The sequence below is a fragment of the Podarcis bocagei genome, assembly GCF_964188305.1.
Source record: "Podarcis bocagei genome assembly, chromosome: 2".
Lineage (NCBI taxonomy): Eukaryota > Metazoa > Chordata > Lepidosauria > Squamata > Lacertidae > Podarcis > Podarcis bocagei.
Window position 1 is genome coordinate 8,351,220 of NC_138126.1, and position 20,517 is coordinate 8,371,736.

Genomic DNA, 20,517 nt, shown 5'->3' on the forward strand with positions numbered 1-20,517 from the left:
GAAGGCGCCTCAAGCCACCGAGGACTTTCTAAAACAAGACTAGCACTTTGACTTGAACTCAGAACCAGACAAACAGGCAGAGGGTCTTTTGGCCCTGGTGAGATTTGGCCCTAAATGAGCTGTGGCAGTGAAAATCCTCTCAGGTTTATCTTGTAGCCCCTGAAGCTTCCCCACTGTAATTGGGGAAGAACACCACATGTTACAATAATCCTGTCAGGAGGTGAGCAGAACATGGATCCTTGTGGGCAGACTATCCCTGTCCAGAAAAACTGGATGGAGCAGGTAAAAAGTGAAGCTGAAGACGTCCCTGACGTGGCAGAGCCCATTGAGTCCCCAAAGTGGGTCCAGGAGAGCCCCCCTCAAAACAGCCAGCCTCCTTCTTCACAGGGGCTTCTTTGGTTATACTAGTGAGGGTGCTTAGGTGACATCTACGGCCATCATCCCACCAAGATAGTTCAACTATGGATCCCTCCATTAGATTTCAACCTTGGCTGGATCCAGGAATCAGAAGGGACTCAGGCATCCTGCAGACTAAGACCCCCCCCCCCAAACCCACAATAATATTTTGGCACCAGACAAGGGGAGATAGGGATGATAGAGATCATGCAGCTTGGGGGAAAGAGAACTCCCCAATAATTCTTCACCTTCCGACTTCACAGCTTCCCCCCCTTAAACCAAAGCTTCCTTGTACCTGGGCAAGGAGCGGCCACTACTTGTCTCTCTCCTGATTTCTTGGGAAAGGCAGCAGCTTCTCTGTGTGTCCCATGCTTAGCTCAGGTTTCAACGTTCAGGCTTCTGGAAGTGGGATGTGGGCCAAGCACTCTCTGGGCCAAGCACCCAGCCTGGGCTCAGGGCCTTCCAGAAGAGGCTGGGCAGCCGCTGGGTCTTGCTGGCTGGGCAAAGGGGGCCTCCCTGACCCCCAACTCCCTGGGCCTGCAGACTCAAGAGGGTCCCAGGCAGGGGGAGAGAAACTCATGTTGGGGCCAGTATGACGAGAGAGGGAAGCAGAGATATGTGGAGATATAAAATGCCTTTTTAAAAAGCACATGGAGAAAGGAAATTGTGGCAAGCTGGTGGGCTCTGGCCTGACCCTGTGCTAAAACCAAATGTTTGTCGGCCTCCCAGCACCTGCTTCCCTTCTCTGTGTGGTCATACGCTCCCTTTCTCTCTCTCTGTTTTGACTTCAACCCTGAGGTTCAGCCCTAGTTGCAACACTGAGCATTTCTTTACAAGGCACATAGTTAACCACTGGAACCCCCTGCCACTAGATGGAGGGACGCAGGAGAAGAGCTGGGCTGCTGGATCACCCCAAAGGGGCCCATTGAGTCCAGCATGGCCGTCTCCCAGTGGCCACCCAGATGCCCCAGTAAGGAAGCATGCAAGGAGGACGGAAGAGGGACACCCAGCGAGTGGGATGGGAATGCATTTACTGCCTCTGACAGCGGAGGAAGAAGGGAGCCATCTTTGAAGCCAAGCAAGGGCTTCTTAAAAATACGACCCAGGAGGCTGCCTTGCACTGACTCAGCCCAGGAGTCCACCTCGCTCGGGATCTCACAGCCCCTCCCCCCAGTTTCAGAGAGGGGGACATTCCCAGACCCCCCTGGAGATGCGGGGACTGAACCTGGGGTCCTCCCCTGGGAAACCCCCTCCGCCCTCCCTGCAGGGCAGGACAGGAAGAGCTGCCGGGGGGAGGGAGGGAGGGAGGGAGGGAGGGGGGGAGGGAGGGAGGGAGGGAGGGAGGCGGCGCTTCCCGGCGAGGAGCTGCAATCACTTTCTCTTTCCCTCTCCAGCCTCGCTCCCAAACTTGCGCCACGAGTTCTGCCTGGCGACTGATGCCGCCATCTGCGCGCCGATTTCCGATTGGTGGAATATTACCCCTTCGCCCAATCCGGGCTCGCTCTGCTGCTGGTTCCGCGGGCGGGGCAGAGAGCGGGTCTCGGAGTCGGAGGGAGAAGGACGTCGCTGGAGTAAGAGGAGGAAAAGGAGCTTCGTTTTGGGGGGAGATGGGGGTCCTCCTCCTCCTCCGCTGGCCCCCCCTGATCCTGGGGGCGGCTGCTGCCCACCTGCTGCTGCTCCTGGACTGCGCAGGTAAGGACTCTGCTCTGGGGCGGGGGGAGAAAATGATTTCCACTAAGCTTTGGGGCGGGGGGGGGGACTGGACACATGAGACTTTGTGAATCGCATTTCGTGGGCCCTGAAAGGGGCGATCGGGGGGTTTCCTGTCCGAAGTGGAGCCGGATCCCTTCCCAAACATCTGTTTCCCCGACTTGGGGCTTGTTTTGTATGCCGCCCGGGGCAGGGGCCTCTTCACTCCTGGGCTCGTAAGCTCAATCAAAGAATTAAACAAAGCTTGAAGGTGTTGGCAGGATTAAAGGTGGGGAAAGGGACTCGCCTGTTCCCCCCCCCCCGCAGCTTCGTGTTGACTCTGGTCTGTGTGTGGGTGTGAGAGAGAGAGAGAGAGTACAGGTCCTTCCTTTTCTATTTTTTACCTTCCCTCTTCTAACCCTCAGCCGCTCTGAAAACTCAGCTAAACACTCTGGAGAGCAGCCTGGGGGTGGGAGCTGGACGGGTGTAGAGCTGACTTCATTGCGGGGGGGAACGTCTGAATAAGGGGTCCCCACCCGCAATTCCCAGTGTTGTTTTGTTCAGGAGTTCCCTTTCACAGCCACATTCATAATCAGGTTCTCCTGCTTTACAATTGTAACTTCCCCCCCAAAAAAACCCCCCTTCCTGTTGCCTGTCAAAAATGTAGATTTTGTGAATTATGCAGTGGGCTCCTCTGTGCCATTTCTGTACAACCCCTTTCACTACGTTTTGTACACTGTGTATCTGAAGAAGTGTGCATGCTCACGAAAGCTTACACAGTACCCAGAACAAACTTGGTTGGCCTCTAAGGTGCTACTGGACTTTTTTTTTTTTTATTGCAACTGGGTCAGACCAACACGGCTACCTAGTTGAATCTTTATTGTAAATAATTCTTGTGGTTCTCTAATGGAAAATGGTATGGATATAATACTATCTTTAGTTTAAAAGTTGCTTGTTGCATAAAAATTCTCAATGTAACTTAAAAGCTTTCAGAACTAAAGAGTAAGACCTGTTATTTCTCTCTTGAACCCTCTTGATATGGGGGCTGCCCCCTCACTGTGTCTGCTACAGGGCTGGCCAAAGGGTGGTGGAGACCCCTGGTTCCTTCAGATTCCTCATCATTTTGTGGCTCTTTGTCTCCCGACCACTGAGCAGAACTGCCTGTGTTGTTTAGCCAGATGCCACAACCAGAGGCAGCCTTGCTCTGAGCTCTTGTGGTTTGAAGTGGGGGAAGCCCCTGCCCTGGGAGGGTCGGGTCTTAGAAGTGGGTCCCATTTGATCTTGCCTGAAAGGAAACTGAGCCGGAGGGAGGTAGCAGAGTCCACACACCATCAAGGCGTATGTGATTCAAGCAAACTCATCTTGCAGGTTTTCGCTTCCTTGAACTTTGTTTTCCACAGTGGATCTCCCTCAGAAGGTGGTAGATTCTACTTGCTTTGAGATTTGTTAGCAGAGGTTGTATGGCCATCTGCCATGGATGCTGCAGTCGAGATGCCAGCATTGGGGGGGGGGGGCTTGGACCCTCAGAGTCCTGTCTGTGATTTTTAGTTTCCTAGTTGTTTTGAGATGAATCACTGGCCAATCACAGGGTATGATGCAACGACCACCTATTTCTATATGAACCTACCGGGACCCTGAGATCATCTTCTGAGGCCCTCCTTCCTCTGCCTCCTGTCTAGAACACTGTGAGAACAGGGACTTCTCTGCAGTGGCTCCCCATCTGGAAGGCTCTCTCCAGGGAAGTTCGCCTGGCACTTTCATTATACACCTGTTGGACTACGTCAGGCAAAAACATTCCCTTTTAACCAGGCCTTTGATTGATTTGATTGACATCCTTTTAAAAGTGTGGGGTTTTTTTGGGGGGGGGGTTGGCTTTTAGTTATTGAATATTTTGTGGTTTTATATTTTGATTTTGTTCTGTGAGTCGCCCTGAGACCTCCAGGTATAGAGCAGTGTTTTCTTTAATGTCTTCATCGGCATCCATTTTGGTGAGCTTTAGAAGGATAGGGCGGTATATAAATTCAATATATAATAATAATTATACGTCCCATTTCTGCTACCTGAGGCAAAACAGGAATAGCCTCCTCTTCCTCTTTTAGCACTGTGCCCCTCTACCTTTCCCCACGGAAATGCCCCATCTCTCGCTGAACTCGACTCAGCTTTTCCGTCAGAGGGGGTGTTCTGGTGGGGGCAGAAGCCTCAGGTATGATGCTGAAAGCCTGTGATCATCTCCCTCCCTCCCCAAGTCTTTGTGAGCTGTTTCTGTGGGTCTTTGTTAATCTCTAGGCAGAGAATGTGTTGGAAGGAAGGCCTCATCTTTACCCAAATCTGTGAGGCCTTTCTTGGTACTGACAGAGTCATCTTTTAAAATTGAATTTATATCCCCACTTTCCTCCCAAAGGAGGCCAGGGTGGGAATTAAGGGGCTGCAGCTGTCTTGGGGGGCCATCTCTGTGGGGCTCATCCTGTACCCTAGAGAAGATTACGAGGACCATGGAGCCTTGGCTCTTTCCTCCTGCGCAAAGGCGGCACAAAGCCCCCTTAGTACACATTCACTGTGACTTGGGAAGAGGGTGAAGGAGTGTGGGGAGTGAGCAGAAACAGCAGAATCTGCTGATGGACGTCAACAAAAGTTACCGCATTTTTTGCTCTATAAGATGCACTTTTTCCCTCCTAAAAAGTAAGGGGAAATGTGTGTGCGTCTTATGGAACGAATGCAGGCTGTGCAGCTATCCCATAAGCCAGAACAGCAAGAGGGATCGCTTTTGGGATAGCAAGAGGGCTTCTGAGATAGCAATGCAAGGCCTCTTCAGGGCAGTGGGAAGAACGCTCCCCCTGCCCTGAAGAGGCTTTGCGTGGCTGTTTGATCCCTCTTGCTCTTCTGGCTTCTGGGATGCAGAATATTTTTTCTCTTGTTTTCCTCCTCCAAAAATTAGGTGTGTCTTATGGTCTGGTGTGTCTTATAGAGCGAAAAATACTGTGATTGCTTCTGATGGGGATCTGCTGTGGAGACTCATTAGGCCCCCTGGTGGCCAAAGCTGGTACAGCCTGTGGGAAAGTGAGCCCTTTTGGGGATAAGGTTCTTCCTTTGCCACGCTCTGCCCCCCCCCCCTTCGATCTTGTGACGGGGCAAGTGGGGGGAAAGGGGATGTGGGGCCACATGTTGAGAACTGACCCCAAAGTTGCATTTGCCCTCCTGCCCCTGCTATCCCTGGGGGTCCTTCTTTCTCAAGTGGGGAACCCGCTCTGTGGGTGGCAGCTCAGACCATTGAAAGATTGCAGCATTGAACCATTGAAACACTGATTATCAAAAGGGGATCCAGGAAGGATCTCGGAAATTACTTCCTGGAATCTTCCTGGAAAACGGGTGGAAAGTGCAGGAAACCAGCAACTGGAATGCATTTAACTTGAAGGACTTCCACTGTATGCTGGAATCACACCAATTATAAATGCAGAAGACAGAGAGCTCTTTTTGTGCAAAGGTTTTCATGAGATCTTGTGGGGCTCTCCTGAGTTCCCAGGAGGTCTTTCCAAAGCCTCCCAGAGCCCAGGAAGCAAGACCCAGGTCAGACCTGTTCAGTGCATGGCTCCAGAAGGTCAGGTGGTGGGGCGGCTCCAAGGAAGTGGCTGAACTAGGCCCATTTCTGCAGATATGAGCCATCCCAGTCAGGGCAGACAACTCTGAGCTACCTGGACCAGTGTTCTGACCCAGGAGGAGGCAGCTTCCTGGTCTCCCAATATGTGGATTTTGCTTCGTCTGGTCTCCCCTCCATCCACTTCCCAGACCTGAGCCTGCTTAGCTTCCGTTCGGTGCCTGCATCCTGAGCCTTCAGACCATGTTGTGGGAGCTCTCATCAGCCTGGCGCTTGCAAGTGGGGGGCAATTCCTGCCCCCTTGGCAAAAAGGGAGGGGCTGGCATCTCTCTCCCTCACATGGAGCCTCAGCAGAGACATGCAGAGATTTAGTGCTGCCTGGCAGAGCTTTTTCTCGCCCTCTGCTCAATGGGCTATTGCTGTTGTTACTTGTATTTATATCCTATCTTTTCCTCTTCCAACTCTCTGATTTTTAGGCTTCCTCTGCTCTTCCTCCTCTATGTTTAAAGGCAGGTCTGCAAACTCCCCCAAACCCTGCTGAGCTTTGGATCTCCTAATTCAGGGCTGCTGCCTGTAACACAGCAGGATTAGGCCACTGCCTTCATCTGCAGGACCCCTAACTCTCTGCCCCCTTTTCTCTTCCTTTCCAGGCTCCACTTCTCACTCCCTGCGCTACTTCCACACAGCCATGTCTGAGCCTGGCCAGGGACTGCCCCAGTTCATTTCTGTGGGGTACGTGGATGACGAGCAATTTGTTCAGTACGACAGTGACACCAAAGAGGCGCTGCCTCACGTCCCCTGGATAAGGAAGGTGGAGAAGGACGATCCTCAGTACTGGCACAGGAACACTCAGATCGCTCGGAACACTGAGCTGGTGTTCAGGGAGAACCTGGAAATTGCAAGGAACCGCTACAACCAGAGCGGAGGTGAGTGGAAGGCAGGAGAGGAACAGAGTCACACCTCCCCCCCCCCATAATGTTCCCCCCAGAATTGCAGGGAGGGGGCTGCTGGGAGGAAAGGAAATAGAGGGTGGGGGTCTCCACCAGGGCAGAGGCATCTCCCCTTCCCTTAATGAAGGTCTTAATGGGGGCAGGGATGGTGTGGGGGGGGAGAGAATGAGACTTGGAGGGTAGAGACCCCCCCCCCAGTATGACACACTCTGGACCTGCACATCCTACCAAGGAAATGTCTCCATTGCCTGCCCTTCCTTCCATGCTGGACTTGGTTTTCCCAAGCCTAGAAATCTGTTTAGTTCATTTTCCTCTGGGAGGGGAAGAGAAGGGTGGTGATCCTGAGGCTGAGATAAGCAAGCCTTGAGTTCTGGTCCTGCTTAAGGAGAAGCCAGCTGCCCAGACAGAGGTGCTGATTGGCTGACCCTTCTGACCATCACCAAGCCCCTCCCACTCCCTGGCACAGTGTTGAAAGAAAAGCCTTTTAAATGAACATGAATGGACTGGCTTCTGGGGGTGAAAGTGGCAATTACATGGTTAAAACCATAAGCAGGGGGGGCAACTGAAGTTGGGGGGGGGTAGACAAGAGCCCCCAAGGTCATCCTGCAGCCAGGGAGTTCCCAGAAGATCGACACTGGCAATTATTAGCCTGGGGCTGCCATGTTTTACTGTCCTGTGTCCAAAAGGAGCATTAGGCCAGAACTGGATCAAGGCCCATTAATATCCTAAGCGCTTTGGGTTGTGTTATTTTGGGAGTTTCCCCCTGTCTGATTTTAGTTGGAAAACCTATGGCCAGTTACCTGCGAGGGAAGGAGCCCCAGTGAACTCCATGGGACTTGCTTCTGAGTAAACCTACATAAGATCCCATATCTCCAGCATTTATTATACACCTGTATTTACTTGATTGTCTAATGGTCTACACTTAGGGACCCTTTAGAAAGGTCTTTCACTCCCTTTCTCCAGTTATGGTGATTTCTGCCCCCTTCCTCAACCAGCCTTGGAACTGTGAAGAATCATTTCAACTCAGTAGAAGCTGGTAGACCTCTGGCCAAAGCCTGTTTTTTAAACTTCCTTCTGAAATGAGTCAAAAGCTATTAGTCCCTATGAGATGTTAGTTGCGAGAAAGGAGCCAGCATGCTGGAAGGGTGGGGGGAGGCATTTGTGTTTAGCCCCAAAGTTGAGTGACTCCCCCCTCCAATTGCAATTTAGGATCAGAACTTCAGAAGTGGGGGCCTCTGCTGGGTCTGGAGGAAGATCTCTATGTGATTTTGCACCTTTACCTTCCAGGCTTCTCCACTTCCTCACTTCCTAAGCAGGCTCCCTGCTTCAGGACTTTACCCCTAACAGCACCACAACACCTTTCCCAGCACTTGCCCCCTACACATCTGTAACGCCCAGAGAGGGTGCTTCAAGAGTCCTGTTTTCTCTGCTCGCTGAAATGCAGTCTTGGAGGAGTTGGCATTGAATGTGCTCTGAGGATAATTCTTAATTTAGCTCTACATCAGACACTCAACATTTTGAAGACCCAATTCTCATCTAAAGTTTTCTCTTCCTATCAATAGACAAGTTCTATTCAGACAAGTATTTTTATCTAGTGCTGTAATAATACATGACAATGATTAGTTGGAGAAATCCTACCCTGTTTTCTTCTCTAAATCAATTAAACAAGCATGTTATTCTCATCATCATTTTTTGAGAGTCTCATATTGGAACAAGGAATTTATCAACTTTTGGCAGGACTTTCTTCATTGTATTTATTTTTATTTTGTCTAATAATACACCACTTCATTGCATTAAAATTTCTAAACAGGTTTGCAAGAAATATTAAAATTATCGGTAAATACAGTTTAAAACAATAGACAATTTTATTTTTTTTAGAAATGAAGATTAAGAGAAAAAAAGATTTAAACATTGACATCTATGTGTTTGTTTGGCTTGCCTAAAAATAAATCTTTTTAGCAGGCACCAAAAATCAGATTCCATGGGCCTCTGATCTCGCAGCCAGGCTGTTCTTATGTCCTGTCATGGCTTAACTAACCCTAAGGCCAGTTCAAGCAGCTCAGTCCTAAGGTGTCTGGAAGAGCTTACTTCCTAAGAATGACGTTTTCGATTGATGCTTTAAGATACTCCCAGTTTTTTCTCTGCATAATTTTCAGCATAAATAAAAAAGGAATTCTATAATAGTTCCAAAAATCATAGGATCGTAGAGTCGGAAGGGAACCCAGGGGTCATCTAGTCCAACCCTCTTCAGTGCAGGAATCTCAGCTAAACCATCCATGACAGTTGACCACTCAGGCTCTGCTTAAAAACCTCCAAGGAAGGAGAGTCCACCACTTCCCAAGGGAGCCCTTTCCGCCGTTGAGCAGCTCTTACCATTAATATGAAAGGAAGGCAGGGACAGAGGGAATGGACCCAAAGATTTCTGTTTCCTGGAACAAACACGTCTAGTCTCCATGCAGCTGAAGCCACTATTCCTTTTAACTTTTTATTGAATTTTACAAGAAAAGAAAAAGAAAGAAACAAAGAACACTGTAAACACATTTATATACATGTTTTCCAAAATGCAAGCTAAAAAAAGAGAGACAAAAGAAAAGAAAAAATACTTTTCATAACCAATAATATTATTAAATTCATGGTTCAAACATTACAATATATAAATCCTAGTTAAAATATTATAAAAGACTTCCACTGCATTCACCACACGTCTCTTCGTTATCTTGCTCGCCTTTACATCTGTTCTTCAATCATTTCCCTTCCTTAGGTTCTTTCATAATCTGTCAAATCTTCATGTTCTCTGTATTCTTCAAAAGGTTAGTCTAAGCACAGCCAAACTTTTGTATTTGAGCCCTGCTTATATAAATACTCATTTAAGCATTCCCATTGTTTGTATATTATAGTTTTGGATTTATGCCTTATTAAATCCGTCAATTTTGCTAACTCCAGGTACTCACATAGTTTACTTAACCATTCCCCTTTTCTTGGGATATAATTTCCTTTCCAATGACTGGCTACCAACATTCTTGCTGCCATTGTTGCATACAGAAGGATGTTAATTTTGTCTTTGGGGATATCCTTACTCAAGATTCCTAGTAAATATGCTTCATATATCATTTTGATATATGATACTTTTATCAATTTTTTAATCTCTTCATGGATCATTTCCTTTTTTTTAATCTCTGGACATGTCCACCACATATGGTACAGAGTGCCTTTCATTCTATTACATCTCCAGCATTTATTACTGTTTGTTCTGTTCATTTTTCCCAGTCTGTCTGGTGCCATATACCATCTGTGGTGCATCTTCATATAATTCTCTCTTAATGAATTGCAGGCCATAGAATTTATATTTCCCCCCCAAAACTTTTTCCAATCTTCAGAATCAATTGTATATCCTAAATCCCATTCCCACTTTAGCATATCCTCTCCTTTGACTTCTAGATCTGGGAGGAATTTATCTAATTATACATTTTAGAGAGTGTTTTTTGATTATTTTGTAAAACCTCTCTAATTTTGATATTTTATTCCCAAATCCCCTAGTTTTTATATCTTTCTCATATGTAGCCTTAAGTTGGAAATGTTCTAACCAATTTATTCCCAATATTTTGAGTTCTTCATATTCTTTTATTTGATAATTTCATTCATTCCTTCTACTAAATCTCTATAAGTTGCTCCATGTTGCAGGGACCCAAGGGGCAAGCGATAATGTCCGCACAGAACGGGGGTGGGGAACCTGTGGCTGTGGACCAGTCTTGGCCTGCCAGGGGGTAGGATTTGCCCCATGAGCAGAAGTAAAATCCTGCTCAGTTTGGCAGGACTTCATGTTCCGGATTCAGGAGGGGATTTGCGTCAGAATGTGGCAGAAATGACGGGCTTCCCCTGGAAATGAGACAGAAGCAGTTTGCCAGCTTCCCAGAGGGCTGAGTGCAAGGCAGGCTGTGCCCCTGCTGGGTGCTTGGAAACCCCCTCAAGGGCTTTTGGAAGGTGGGTGAGATGGACGGGTGGGCTATGCTATGATGTCAGTTTCACCCTCCTGCCCCCTTTGGCCCATGGGGACAGCCCTGATCAGGATCTGGCCCTGAAGCCAAAGAGATTCCCCACCTGTGACACAGAATAACGGAGGTGGGAGCCTTGCCAAAGGGGTCATCCTGAGTGTGTCCAGAGCCCTCTGGGGCCTTCGTTGGCCTTGTCAGGCTTGCAAGGAAGAAACCCAGGGGGTCAGCTGAGACCAAGCCAGCGCTGCAATGGGCAGGTCTGCTTTTCTTGCGGTGGGATCAGGCCTGGCCTTGCCTTGCAGGCTTCCTCTTGGGCTCCTGCGAATTCTGCTTCTCCCCCTTTTAAAAATGGGGATTGCACCTATCCATGGAAAATGCCCCATGAATGTCATGAAAAAGCGACTCGCATTTTCTGATCATTTCTTGCAATTGCTTAGCTCAGAAAATCCCAAACAAATGAGGTGGCCACTTCAAAGGTGCCACGGACAGCCCTGGAAATGTCATCTGAATCTATTTAAAAACAATGTTGAAGATATAGGTGTATCGTGATTGATCCCACTTAACATCTTGAGGAAACAGGAGGGGAATGAGCTTCATTTATAAAATGAGGGAGAAAGCAATTTATGCTGAAGAAGCAATGAGACAAAGCAACTTCCCTCCAAGCGAAAGCTCCATATCCAGACCAGCTGGTGGGGTTTGTGGTTTGGTTTGTTGTTTGCATAGGTCAACCACAAACCATTGTTTGAGTGCATAAAAAGAACTATATCACCTTGGGACATGGTCTTGGAAAATATTCTTCTCCTTCTCCTCCTCCTCCTCCTCCTCCTCCTCCTCCTTCAATATGTTGAGTAGTTCTAGAGGGAGGACTCCAGAGTAGCTCTGTTACAATAATTCTACTTCCCAGAGGGAGCAATTTCCCTTCTCCTCCCCCCCCCCTGCACACCTTTCTGGGAATTCTCCCCCCCCCCCAGCTGATTTGTGGGGAAGGAGATGGGGAGAAAGCCCCAGTTGTGTAAGTAAGACTTGGTTTTTAGACTACGGTGGTACCTCGCAAGACGAATGCCTCGCAAGACAAAAAACTTGCTAGACGAAAGGGTTTTTTGAGCTGCTTCGCAAGACGATTTTCCCTATGGGCTTGCTTCGCAAGACGGAAACGTCTTGCAAGTTTGTTTCCTTTTTCTTAACACCGTTAATACAGTTGCGACTTGACTTCGAGGAGCAACTCATAGAACGCGGTGTGGTAGCCGTTTTTGAGGTTTTTAAAGACTTTGGTGATTTTTGAAGCTTTTCCAAAACTTTCCCGACACCGTGCTTCGCAAGACGAAAAAAATCGCAAAACGACAAAACTCACGGAACGAATTAATTTCGTCTTGTGAGGCACCACTGTAACTGTGTTAGCTGAAAAGCCCAGAAAAGCAGGATTTCTGTTGAGAGAGGCTTCTGTAATGCAAGACATTCTATACCCAAACTCAATTCAGCTGTAAGCCAAGGGCTCCTGAGCTGAAAGGGGAAGCCTAAATCAGAAGTGAGAGCAACCTGGTATCCTCTGGGACAGCCTCTCCTCCATTGCTGAGCTCCCTCAGGCTACCAAAGAGCAACAGAACTCTGTGCATGGCCAGGAGCAACCATTGCCATTTCCCATCCTGTCTTGGGGTGCCTGACGTGGCTTCTCTCCTTGGTTTTGTTGTGGGAAATCAAAATGGCTGTCTGCTGACCCTGCTGGCTGGCCTAGAGGAGACAGGGCTGGGGTCCTCAGCACCTCTGGGCCCTGCCAGGGGTCTGGGGTCTCAGCGGGTGCCGGGTGATGCCACCTGCCAAGTGAAAACACCAGATTAATGCTTCAGATACTGGAATTGAAGAGCAGATTTAAGAGTCACGAGCATTAGCATATAGAAGAACATCCCACAGTTATGTGGTCTGAATGAGAGCAGAATAATCTATATTTCCATTTCAAACAGTTGTGACTGAAGTAACAGAGGTCAGAATTTATCCATGGCACCTCTTTCCACAGCAATAAATGGGATGTATTGAATCTTTGAGCTGCCTTCCAATAAAGTTGGTTGATTCCACTCCCATTTGACTCCCGGAACCGTTCGAAAACCAAGGCGTGGCTTCCTGCACTCAATCGGAAGCCATGTTGGAAGTTTGGCTTCCAAAGAACGTTTGCAAACCAGAACACTTACTTCTGGGTTTGAGGTGTTCGGGAGCCAAGCCGATTGACATCCAAGGAACCACTGTATAAGGATCATGTGTTCATTGATGAAGGATTTATTAGGTGGACATGGACTGGCTAATGAAAACCAGCTCGTCTTTTATTATTAATCGACTGAAGATTTTATTAAAGTATTTATAATATGTACTTTCCATAAAGTATATCAAGATAGTATACAACCTAGAAAGTTCTAATAAAATCAAGAAAAAATCCATAAAATGTACATAAAACATCAGCAAACACTATTTATCACTCTATTTATTTATTTAAATGTTATTGTTGTTGTTTTGAAGAGTTGGTGGTAGCCCCCTGGGGTGGGCAGGGGGACGCAGGGACCCGCCATCTTTGACAAGGGCAGCCTGGCTTCTGCTGAGAAGGGGGGCCATTTTGAAGTGGGGCAAACCCCCCTTCCGGCTTCTCCTTCCCACCCAGACTATGAGGAAACTTCTTTTTCCAAAGGCCCTTCCATGACTTTCCTCCTTTAGGGAAAAGGTCCTTGGTATTGAGAAGCTGGAGGGAGAGAGATGGAGGGGAAGAGGAGACCTTCTCTCTTGAAAGGGCCCCCCATGTGTGGGTGTCCCCCTTCCATGTTGCCCCTTCTTTCTGGGGGAACAGGACGGGGGGGGGGCAGCTGAGGCGTCTCTCCAAAAGGGGCAAGATCCAGAGGAGCAGAGCTGGGGGAAAAGAGGGACAGACTGTGACCTCCGACCTGCAAGGGAGGCTCCTCACCCCTCCCCCGCCTCCAGGGAGTTGGGAGAATCTTCTAGAAATGGGGGGGGGGAGTGTGAGGCGATGAGAGAGAGGGGGGCAATTAAAGGGGGGCTTCATAGGCTCAGGATTGTAGCGTTTGCCTCAGTGAGCCTTCAGAAAGATACAATGCTGGTTGATTCTTCTTCCCTCTGACTGCTGCCTCTTCCCCGAGTCTGAGGGAAATAAATCCTTTCTCCTGGGCTCCTTTGCTGATGGGGGAGGGGCTGCTCTGACCCCCCTTGACCTCCTGGGCCTCTTCTGGTCCTTCCAGGGATCCACACCTATCAGCGGATGTCTGGCTGTGAGCTGAGTTCAGATGGGCGCAAAGGAGGGTATTGGCAGTACGGCTACGACGGGAGAGACTTCCTCGCCTTTGACAAGGAGACCCTCACCTGGACGGCAGCTGATACAGGGGCCCAAGTGACCAAGAGGAGGTGGGATCCTGACTTGGCCCGGAACCGGTACTATAAAACCTACCTGGAGGAGGCTTGCATTGAGTGGCTGCAGAGATACCTGGACTATGGGAAGGAGACTCTGCAAAGGACAGGTAAGAGGGGGGGCAGTGGGGCAGTTTCCCTACAAATTCCCCTCCCCCCTTAACACTCTTCCTTTCTGGATCAAAAATCAAACACTTTTCTTGGTGGGGGAGGCAGAAATAAGTTTGGGACTCTGGGAGGAGAAAGGGGGTCACTTCAGAGTATGGGAGGGGGAGAGATGCTTAAAACAGCCCCCCATCCCCCTTTGGCTAAAATAAGGGATGTCAAAAGACAAATGAGGGGAGGGGGAAGAAAGAAACAGCAGGGAAGTGGCCAGGGAAGCAAAATGGATTTTAAGTAATTAATGGGAGGGGTGGCTAACACCCCAGAGGACAGGATCACACTTCAAAACGACCTTGACAGATTAGAGAACTGGGCCAAAACAAACAAGATGAACTTTAACAGGGAGAAATGTAAAGTATTGCACTTGGGCAAAAAAAATGAGAGGCACAAACACAACATGGGGGGGGGGGGACCTGGCTTGAGAGCAGTACATGTGAAAAGGATCTAGGAGTCTTGGTTGACCACAAACTTGACATGAGCCAACAGTGTGATGCGGCAGCTAAAAAAGCCAATGCAATTCTGGGCTGCATCAATAGGAGTATAGCATCTAGATCAAGGGAAGTAATAGTGCCACTGTATTCTGCTCTGGTCAGACCTCACCTGGAGTACTGTGTCCAGTTCTGGGCACCACAGTTCAAGAAGGACACTGACAAACTGGAACGTGTCCAGAGGAGGGCAACCAAAATGGTCAAAGGCCTGGAAACGATGCCTTATGAGGAACGGCTAAGGGAGCTGGGCATGTTTAGCCTGGAGAAGAGGAGGTTAAGGGGTGATATGCTGCTCCAGAGAAGCGGACACGGAGCAATGGATCCAAACTACAAGAAAGAAGATTCCACCTAAACATTAGGAAGAACTTCCTGACAGTAAGAGCTGTTTGACAGTGGAATTTGCTGCCAAGGAGTGTGGTGGAGTCTCCTCCTTTGGAGGTCTTTAAGCAGAGGCTTGACAACCATATGTCAGGAGTGCTCTGATGGTGTTTCCTGCTTGGCAGGGGGTTGGACTCGATGGCCCTTGTGGTCTCTTCCAACTCTAGGATTCTATGATTCTATAAAATTGAAGTGGACAGATTTTGGGCGGGATACAAAAAAACCTTTTGCCTTTTCACTTGGGTATGTACCTGTGGGGAAAGTCTTTAAAACTATATTAATTAACCTTTTTTAAAATAGAAAATGTGTGGGGAGCCCATAAAATATGGATGCAGCCCCCTCACTAAGTCTGTAGGTTAGCCACTCATGGCCTAGAAGCAGAAAACCTGCACACAGTGAGAGAGTATGGAAATTCCCTCTTCTACCTTCTTATATCTTTTATTTATGAGGAATATTACTTTTTTCCATGGGGAACATTCAGAAGTGTCCTCTTCCCCAACCCCGTGCCTTCAAATGGTATAGTCCACTCATCTGGCACAGGGGGCCAATCAAATGATCAAATGTTTCGACTGGCTTTTTTCCTGTCTCTCTTTATTAGCTTTGCTAAAATAAAAAGGAATTAAAAATGAATTAATTCTAGCACCCTACCTTTTTGCGGACTGACACATACGTATTAGCCGTGCTTAGAGAGATCTGAGCAAATTCATCTATGGGGGCCTGGTGATAATTCACCCCAGAGACACGGGGAATATTTTTTGAGGTTGATTTTACCCGCAAAGCCAAAGTCCTTCTTCCCCAGACACCCACCTCCTCTTTTTGCTTTTTAGAATATTTTTGGCAAATGCGTAAAGCTGAATGTGCTCAAGTTAAATGTGCGTAAGTTGCTGGCTTACTGGGCCTCCTGGTCTGCCCTTTCCACTCCAGGGGAGGCTGTCGTGGAGAAGGGAGATGGGCCCTTTCCAACCTCAAGGGACCCTTTCAGGGCAGGCGGGAGAACTAGAAAGGAGCTCTGTCTTTCCTAGGGCTGTTGGCTTTGCTCACTAACTATGGAGCTGAAAAGTCCCGGAGAACAAAGAGCAGTGAGTCCAGGATTTCTTCCCCCTCAATAGAGGAACCAGGATCAGTCTGAGCTGCCCTCAGTTCATGACTTGCAACTTCGAAGGATCCCATTGGGGACCTGGTGGAATTTGCCCCTCAGCCTAGAGACAGCTCCCGGGGACAATCTTGGAACCACAAGAGCTTTTCAAGATGATAAATTAATTTGTACCCAGCCCTCCATCCCAAAGGAGTCTGCTTTGGCAAACAAAGGATAAAACATCTGAAAACAGTTCCAGCATAGACACTGACTGGGGAAGATGCCAAGGGAGGTTGAGGAAATCCTATTTATTCATAGTTCTTTTTAATTTCTGGAGATGTGAGGAGATTCTGACTAGGTTGCCCCTTGGGTCCCTGCTCCTCTGCTCTTTAAAAATACAGGATTGCTTCAGGCTCCCGTTGTGGATGTCTCTCTGTTAACCTTTTTGCAGAGGCTCCGGTGGTGAAGGTGACCAGGAAGGCAGACTATGACGGCCTGGAGACCCTCGTTTGCCAAGTCCACGGCTTCTACCCCAAGGAGATTGATGCCAACTGGGTGAAGGACGGGGAGGTCTGGCAGGAGGGCACCCTCCGAGGATTGGTCGCCCCCAACTCGGACGGGACCTACTATCTCTTGCTCAGTGTCCAGATCGACCCCGAGGAGAGGGAGCGCTTCCGGTGCCGCGTGGAGCACGACAGCCTGGAGAAGCCTCTGGACGTGGCCTGGGAGAAGGAGCCTGGTGAGAGACAGACAGACAGGCAGACAGGAGGGGAAGGGGTGGGCTCTGGGAGGGGGGTTTCCACCCAACTCCTCAGGTGGGGAACCCCAACTGGATCCTGTCTGTGTCTCTAGAGGAGCGGTTCTCAACCTGTGGGTCCCTAGATGTTGTTGGACTACAACTCCCATCATCCCTGAGCTCTGGCCTTGCTAGCAAGGGGTGATGGGAGTTGTAGTTCAACAACATCTGGGGATCCACAGGTTGAGAAAGGCTGCTCTGGAGGGAAGCAACAGAATCAGAATCTGTAGATTTCGACAGAGATGCAGCCTTTTCTGGCAAGTGTCTCATAGGCCTTGAACTCAAATTGGATGTCGTAGGTAAAAACTGGCCATCACCTTTTTGCCTTTAAGCCCAAGCAGTTGTGATGTCACAGAATGTTGGCAGATGTTTTATTTCTTCAAAATCAAACGACCTCCTCCACATGGCTGACTTACACTCCCTGCGACTGAAAGAGGGAGTCCCAGACTGACTGTACTTCACAGTGAAAACGATTCTCACTCGCTCCTCCTCACACTCACGCCCAGCTAGAAAAACTGATAGCCATCTCCACTCAGCCCAAACACCCGCACACCGCTGGGAAGAGCAAGAAGGGTTTTTTAATAACGCTCGTCTCTCACACACCGCCAGGGAAGCTGTGCCTGCAGGAACCAAAGCAGAATGTCTAAGAGCCAGACTCCCTTTTCCCCAGCAGGAGCCCATGAACGCACATCCCCACCCACACCCCAGACTCCCCTTCTCACAGGCAGGCAAGCGAGGATTATGGAGCCAAAGACTCACACAGGGAGGGCTGAGGGGACCAGGGCTCACTCACTAGCGCTATGGACTTCAGAGATTCCACCCAAACAAAAAAACCGGGACATTTTGCCTCATTTAAAAAATTTGTCTGGACAGACATTTTAAGTCTGAAAAAGAGGGCGTGTCCAGGAAAAACTGGACGTATGGCAACCCTACACAAGATGCTTTTTCCTAAGGGTTTGTGTCTTCCCTGAAGGCCTGTAATGCTGGGCTCTGGGGGGTCCCTGGGGGGGGGAGGGAATCCCTTCCTCTCAGGGTCAGGACAGAGAAGGCGGAAGCGCCTGAGCAGGAGGAGACCGGCTTTTAAGTCTGGAGTCTGTGATGAAACAGGTGTGCCTGTCAACTGTCTTCCTTAAATGAATTGATTATTTTGAAAACCTCTAATGCTGGATTCTGGTGGAAAAAATCTCCTTTGTATCAGGGCCACTACAGAGAGGCCCTTGGCCTGTCAGGAGAGAGAGAGAGAAAGAGGGCCTGCTTTGTGCACGTAAAATCCTCCCGGGCTCATAGCTTAGCACCTCCACTCAGATCTCCTGCTTGAGGCCTTGGGGAGCTGCTGCCGCCAGTCTGAATAAAATTGTCTCTTGTCCCCTTTCAGTCAACCTGGGGCTCATTGTGGGAGCCATTCTGGGTGTCATGGCTGCCATCCTGCTGGCCTCTGTGATCATCATCTTCATCATCCGCAGTAAGTAAACCCTGGATGCGTTTGCTGCCTCTCCTGTGTCCTTCTGTCTCGGTCTCTGACTGGGAATGTCCTGGTGGAGCTTCCTGGCAACTGCCCCTCGTATTCCTAGAGAGACCCCTCCCCATAAAACACCCTTTGAACATGAACCCAAAGTCCTGTTGGCCGTTCCTTTGCGCTCACTCTGTGCTCAAGAAATTCACTTCCCACCTGATGTTTTAATCCATCCTAAGCCTCCAGTCCTGTGCACACTTAGCAGGGAGCCTTCCTTACAAATCTTTAGGCGCCAGGCAAAAACGTTTCTCTCAAACCAGGCCTTGAGCTTTTTAAATGTGAGTTACTGGTTTGTTTTTGTTTTATTATGTATTCTGTGCTCTCATTTTGCATTTTTATTTGGGGAATCACCAAAATAATAATCCAAAAATGAATGAGTGAAGGTAATGGATAATGTTTCCTTCCAGCCTCTTGGAATTTGTCCACTGCCTGGTTTCCCCATGTTGATCTTCTGATTTAATTTCCTCAATTTTTTCTACTTCTTTGTAACATGAGTTCCTTGAAAAGCTCCCCTTCTGGGCTCCCCTTCCTTGGAGGTGTTTGGAAGAGACAAGAGGAGCATCTGCTGGGAAGGTTTCAGCATTGGAGAGCCAAATGGTTGAAATGGGTTTGGGTGGCCTCTGGAGGTTCCTTCCAGCTCTGACCTTCTGCTTTTGTCTTCACAGGGAAACGGAGCGAGAAATCAGCCTACAAAGCAGCCTCAAGTGAGTGACTCCTCCCCTCCCTCTGTCTGACATATTCCCCCCCCCCCCAATATGGCTCAGGAACACGTTACAAACAGACTAAACTAAACCTGGTGGTGGCCTAGTCCTTAAGCCCAAGACCCTGATGGAAAGCTCAAGCCTGTCTGCTCAGCCAGTCTGTGGGCAGCAAGGGGTCCCTTGAGCCCCCTTGCCTCTGGGCTGCCTGTCCCTGGACTCTTCTTAGGCCCCTCCCCATATTGAGACTGATTTGGGATGGGGGTGGAAGGAGGGAGGAGAAGGGCTGGGGGGATGGGATCTCCCTCCCCAGGATCCTGACTCTTGTGTTTCCTCCCTTTTGCAGCAAGCGACCAGGGGTCCGACAGCTCCACCAAGGGTAAGTGGGGGTGCAGGTGGGGGCAAAGTGGGGCTCTGGCAGAAGACTCCGTGGGGAACATCCCCAAATGGGGAAAAGCTTCTGCTTTCCTGTTACCCACATTGGGAGTCACATTTTGGGTTCTGAATGAGAGTCACATTTTGGGTGCTGGAAGGGATTTCTCCTAGTAGGACTGTTTTGTGTCCTTCTGGTATTCCCCCAAAGTGTGCAGCTTGGCTCACTTGCTTGAGCTGCCCTCTGCAGGCATTTGCTCTGCAGGCCCATTTTCTTGCTGCTCCTAACAGATCTTAGGTCTGATTGAGGCTGGTCTGGATGGCCTTTGGGGTCCCACTAGCTCTGCAATGCTGATGTCCCCACACCATGATGTTGGCTTAATTTTGAAACACTCCTTTTCTTTTTTTCCTTCAGTTGGTGTGTGAGATGAGACCAGAAGGAGCCTGCCCAAATTTGGCTGTGAATTGCAGAGGCTCAGAGCTCCTGCTGTCCTTTAATGCTGTTTCTGATGTTCCTTAATCCTGGCTCTCAGTCATCTACTCTGACTTCAGCTGTAACTTGTATTTGAGGGTGATCATGTTTTTCAGATGGATTTTGGCCAATTTTGCTTTGCAACTGGAAATAGGCTAAGTTGTTCCTGCCTCTTGGGCAGGTTTAGCCTTTGGCTAAACGGATGTAATGTCTGATTCTGCTGACAGCCAAGGAGGAAGCCAGCAAGGAGAAGAGGCAGGTCAGGAGCTTCATGGCCAGAGTTTGATCTGAAATAAGCAGCCCCTTCTTTTGGGCTGCAGGCCTTCAGTTCATGAGACTTGTTGCCTGGTCCCCACAGCCTTCTAGGAGGGGTGACCTACTGGGACTGGGACCACATGAACTCCTCCAAGTAAACTAGTTTTGTTGCCTTCAATTTGCGTAATTGTTATCTCACACATTCTTGCTTTTTCACCTGTGGTCGGTTGAGGATCATACTTTGCCTCTCTGCGGTTCCCTCCATATCATTCCCGCCATCTTCCTTCCCT

At 48.9% G+C, this 20,517-nt stretch overlaps 2 protein-coding genes and 1 long non-coding RNA gene across 4 annotated transcripts in view; 2 read left to right on the forward strand and 1 right to left on the reverse strand.

Moving 5' to 3' along the window:
• Positions 1-20,115, forward strand: part of LOC308580963 (class I histocompatibility antigen, F10 alpha chain-like) — a 54,309-nt gene extending 34,194 nt beyond the window's left edge. Inside the window, exon 9 of one of the 2 annotated variants that reach the window (XR_014004859.1) lies at positions 19,991-20,115. Coding sequence is in view for 1 of the 2 variants with exons in the window: in XM_081183319.1 (XP_081039445.1) it covers positions 16,937-17,062 (126 nt within the window). In the remaining variant the exon portion in view is untranslated. Of the gene's footprint in view, positions 1-16,936; positions 17,078-19,990 lie in introns of those variants that run through there. The other variant, XM_081183319.1, reaches the window with a different exon arrangement.
• Positions 1-20,517, reverse strand: part of LOC308581259 — a 30,024-nt gene that overhangs the window by 8,449 nt on the left and 1,058 nt on the right. The gene's annotated exons all lie outside the window — the stretch shown is intronic.
• Positions 244-20,055, forward strand: LOC308580880 (major histocompatibility complex class I-related gene protein-like). Its single transcript, XM_081183150.1, has 9 exons — positions 244-282; positions 1,791-2,088; positions 6,328-6,603; positions 13,853-14,128; positions 16,573-16,860; positions 18,293-18,379; positions 19,096-19,134; positions 19,475-19,507; positions 19,916-20,055. Exons 1-9 carry the CDS (start codon positions 274-276, stop codon positions 19,924-19,926), a joined length of 1,317 nt encoding a protein of 438 aa, XP_081039276.1. The 5' UTR covers positions 244-273; the 3' UTR covers positions 19,927-20,055.

Excerpts from the sequence above, each read along its gene's own strand:
- LOC308580880 (XM_081183150.1), top strand. Across the intron at positions 14,129-16,572 it reads GGAGACTCTGCAAAGGACAG|AGGCTCCGGTGGTGAAGGTG; the intron begins GTAAGAGGGGGG and ends ACCTTTTTGCAG. Across the intron at positions 19,135-19,474 it reads AGCCTACAAAGCAGCCTCAA|CAAGCGACCAGGGGTCCGAC; the intron begins GTGAGTGACTCC and ends TCCCTTTTGCAG.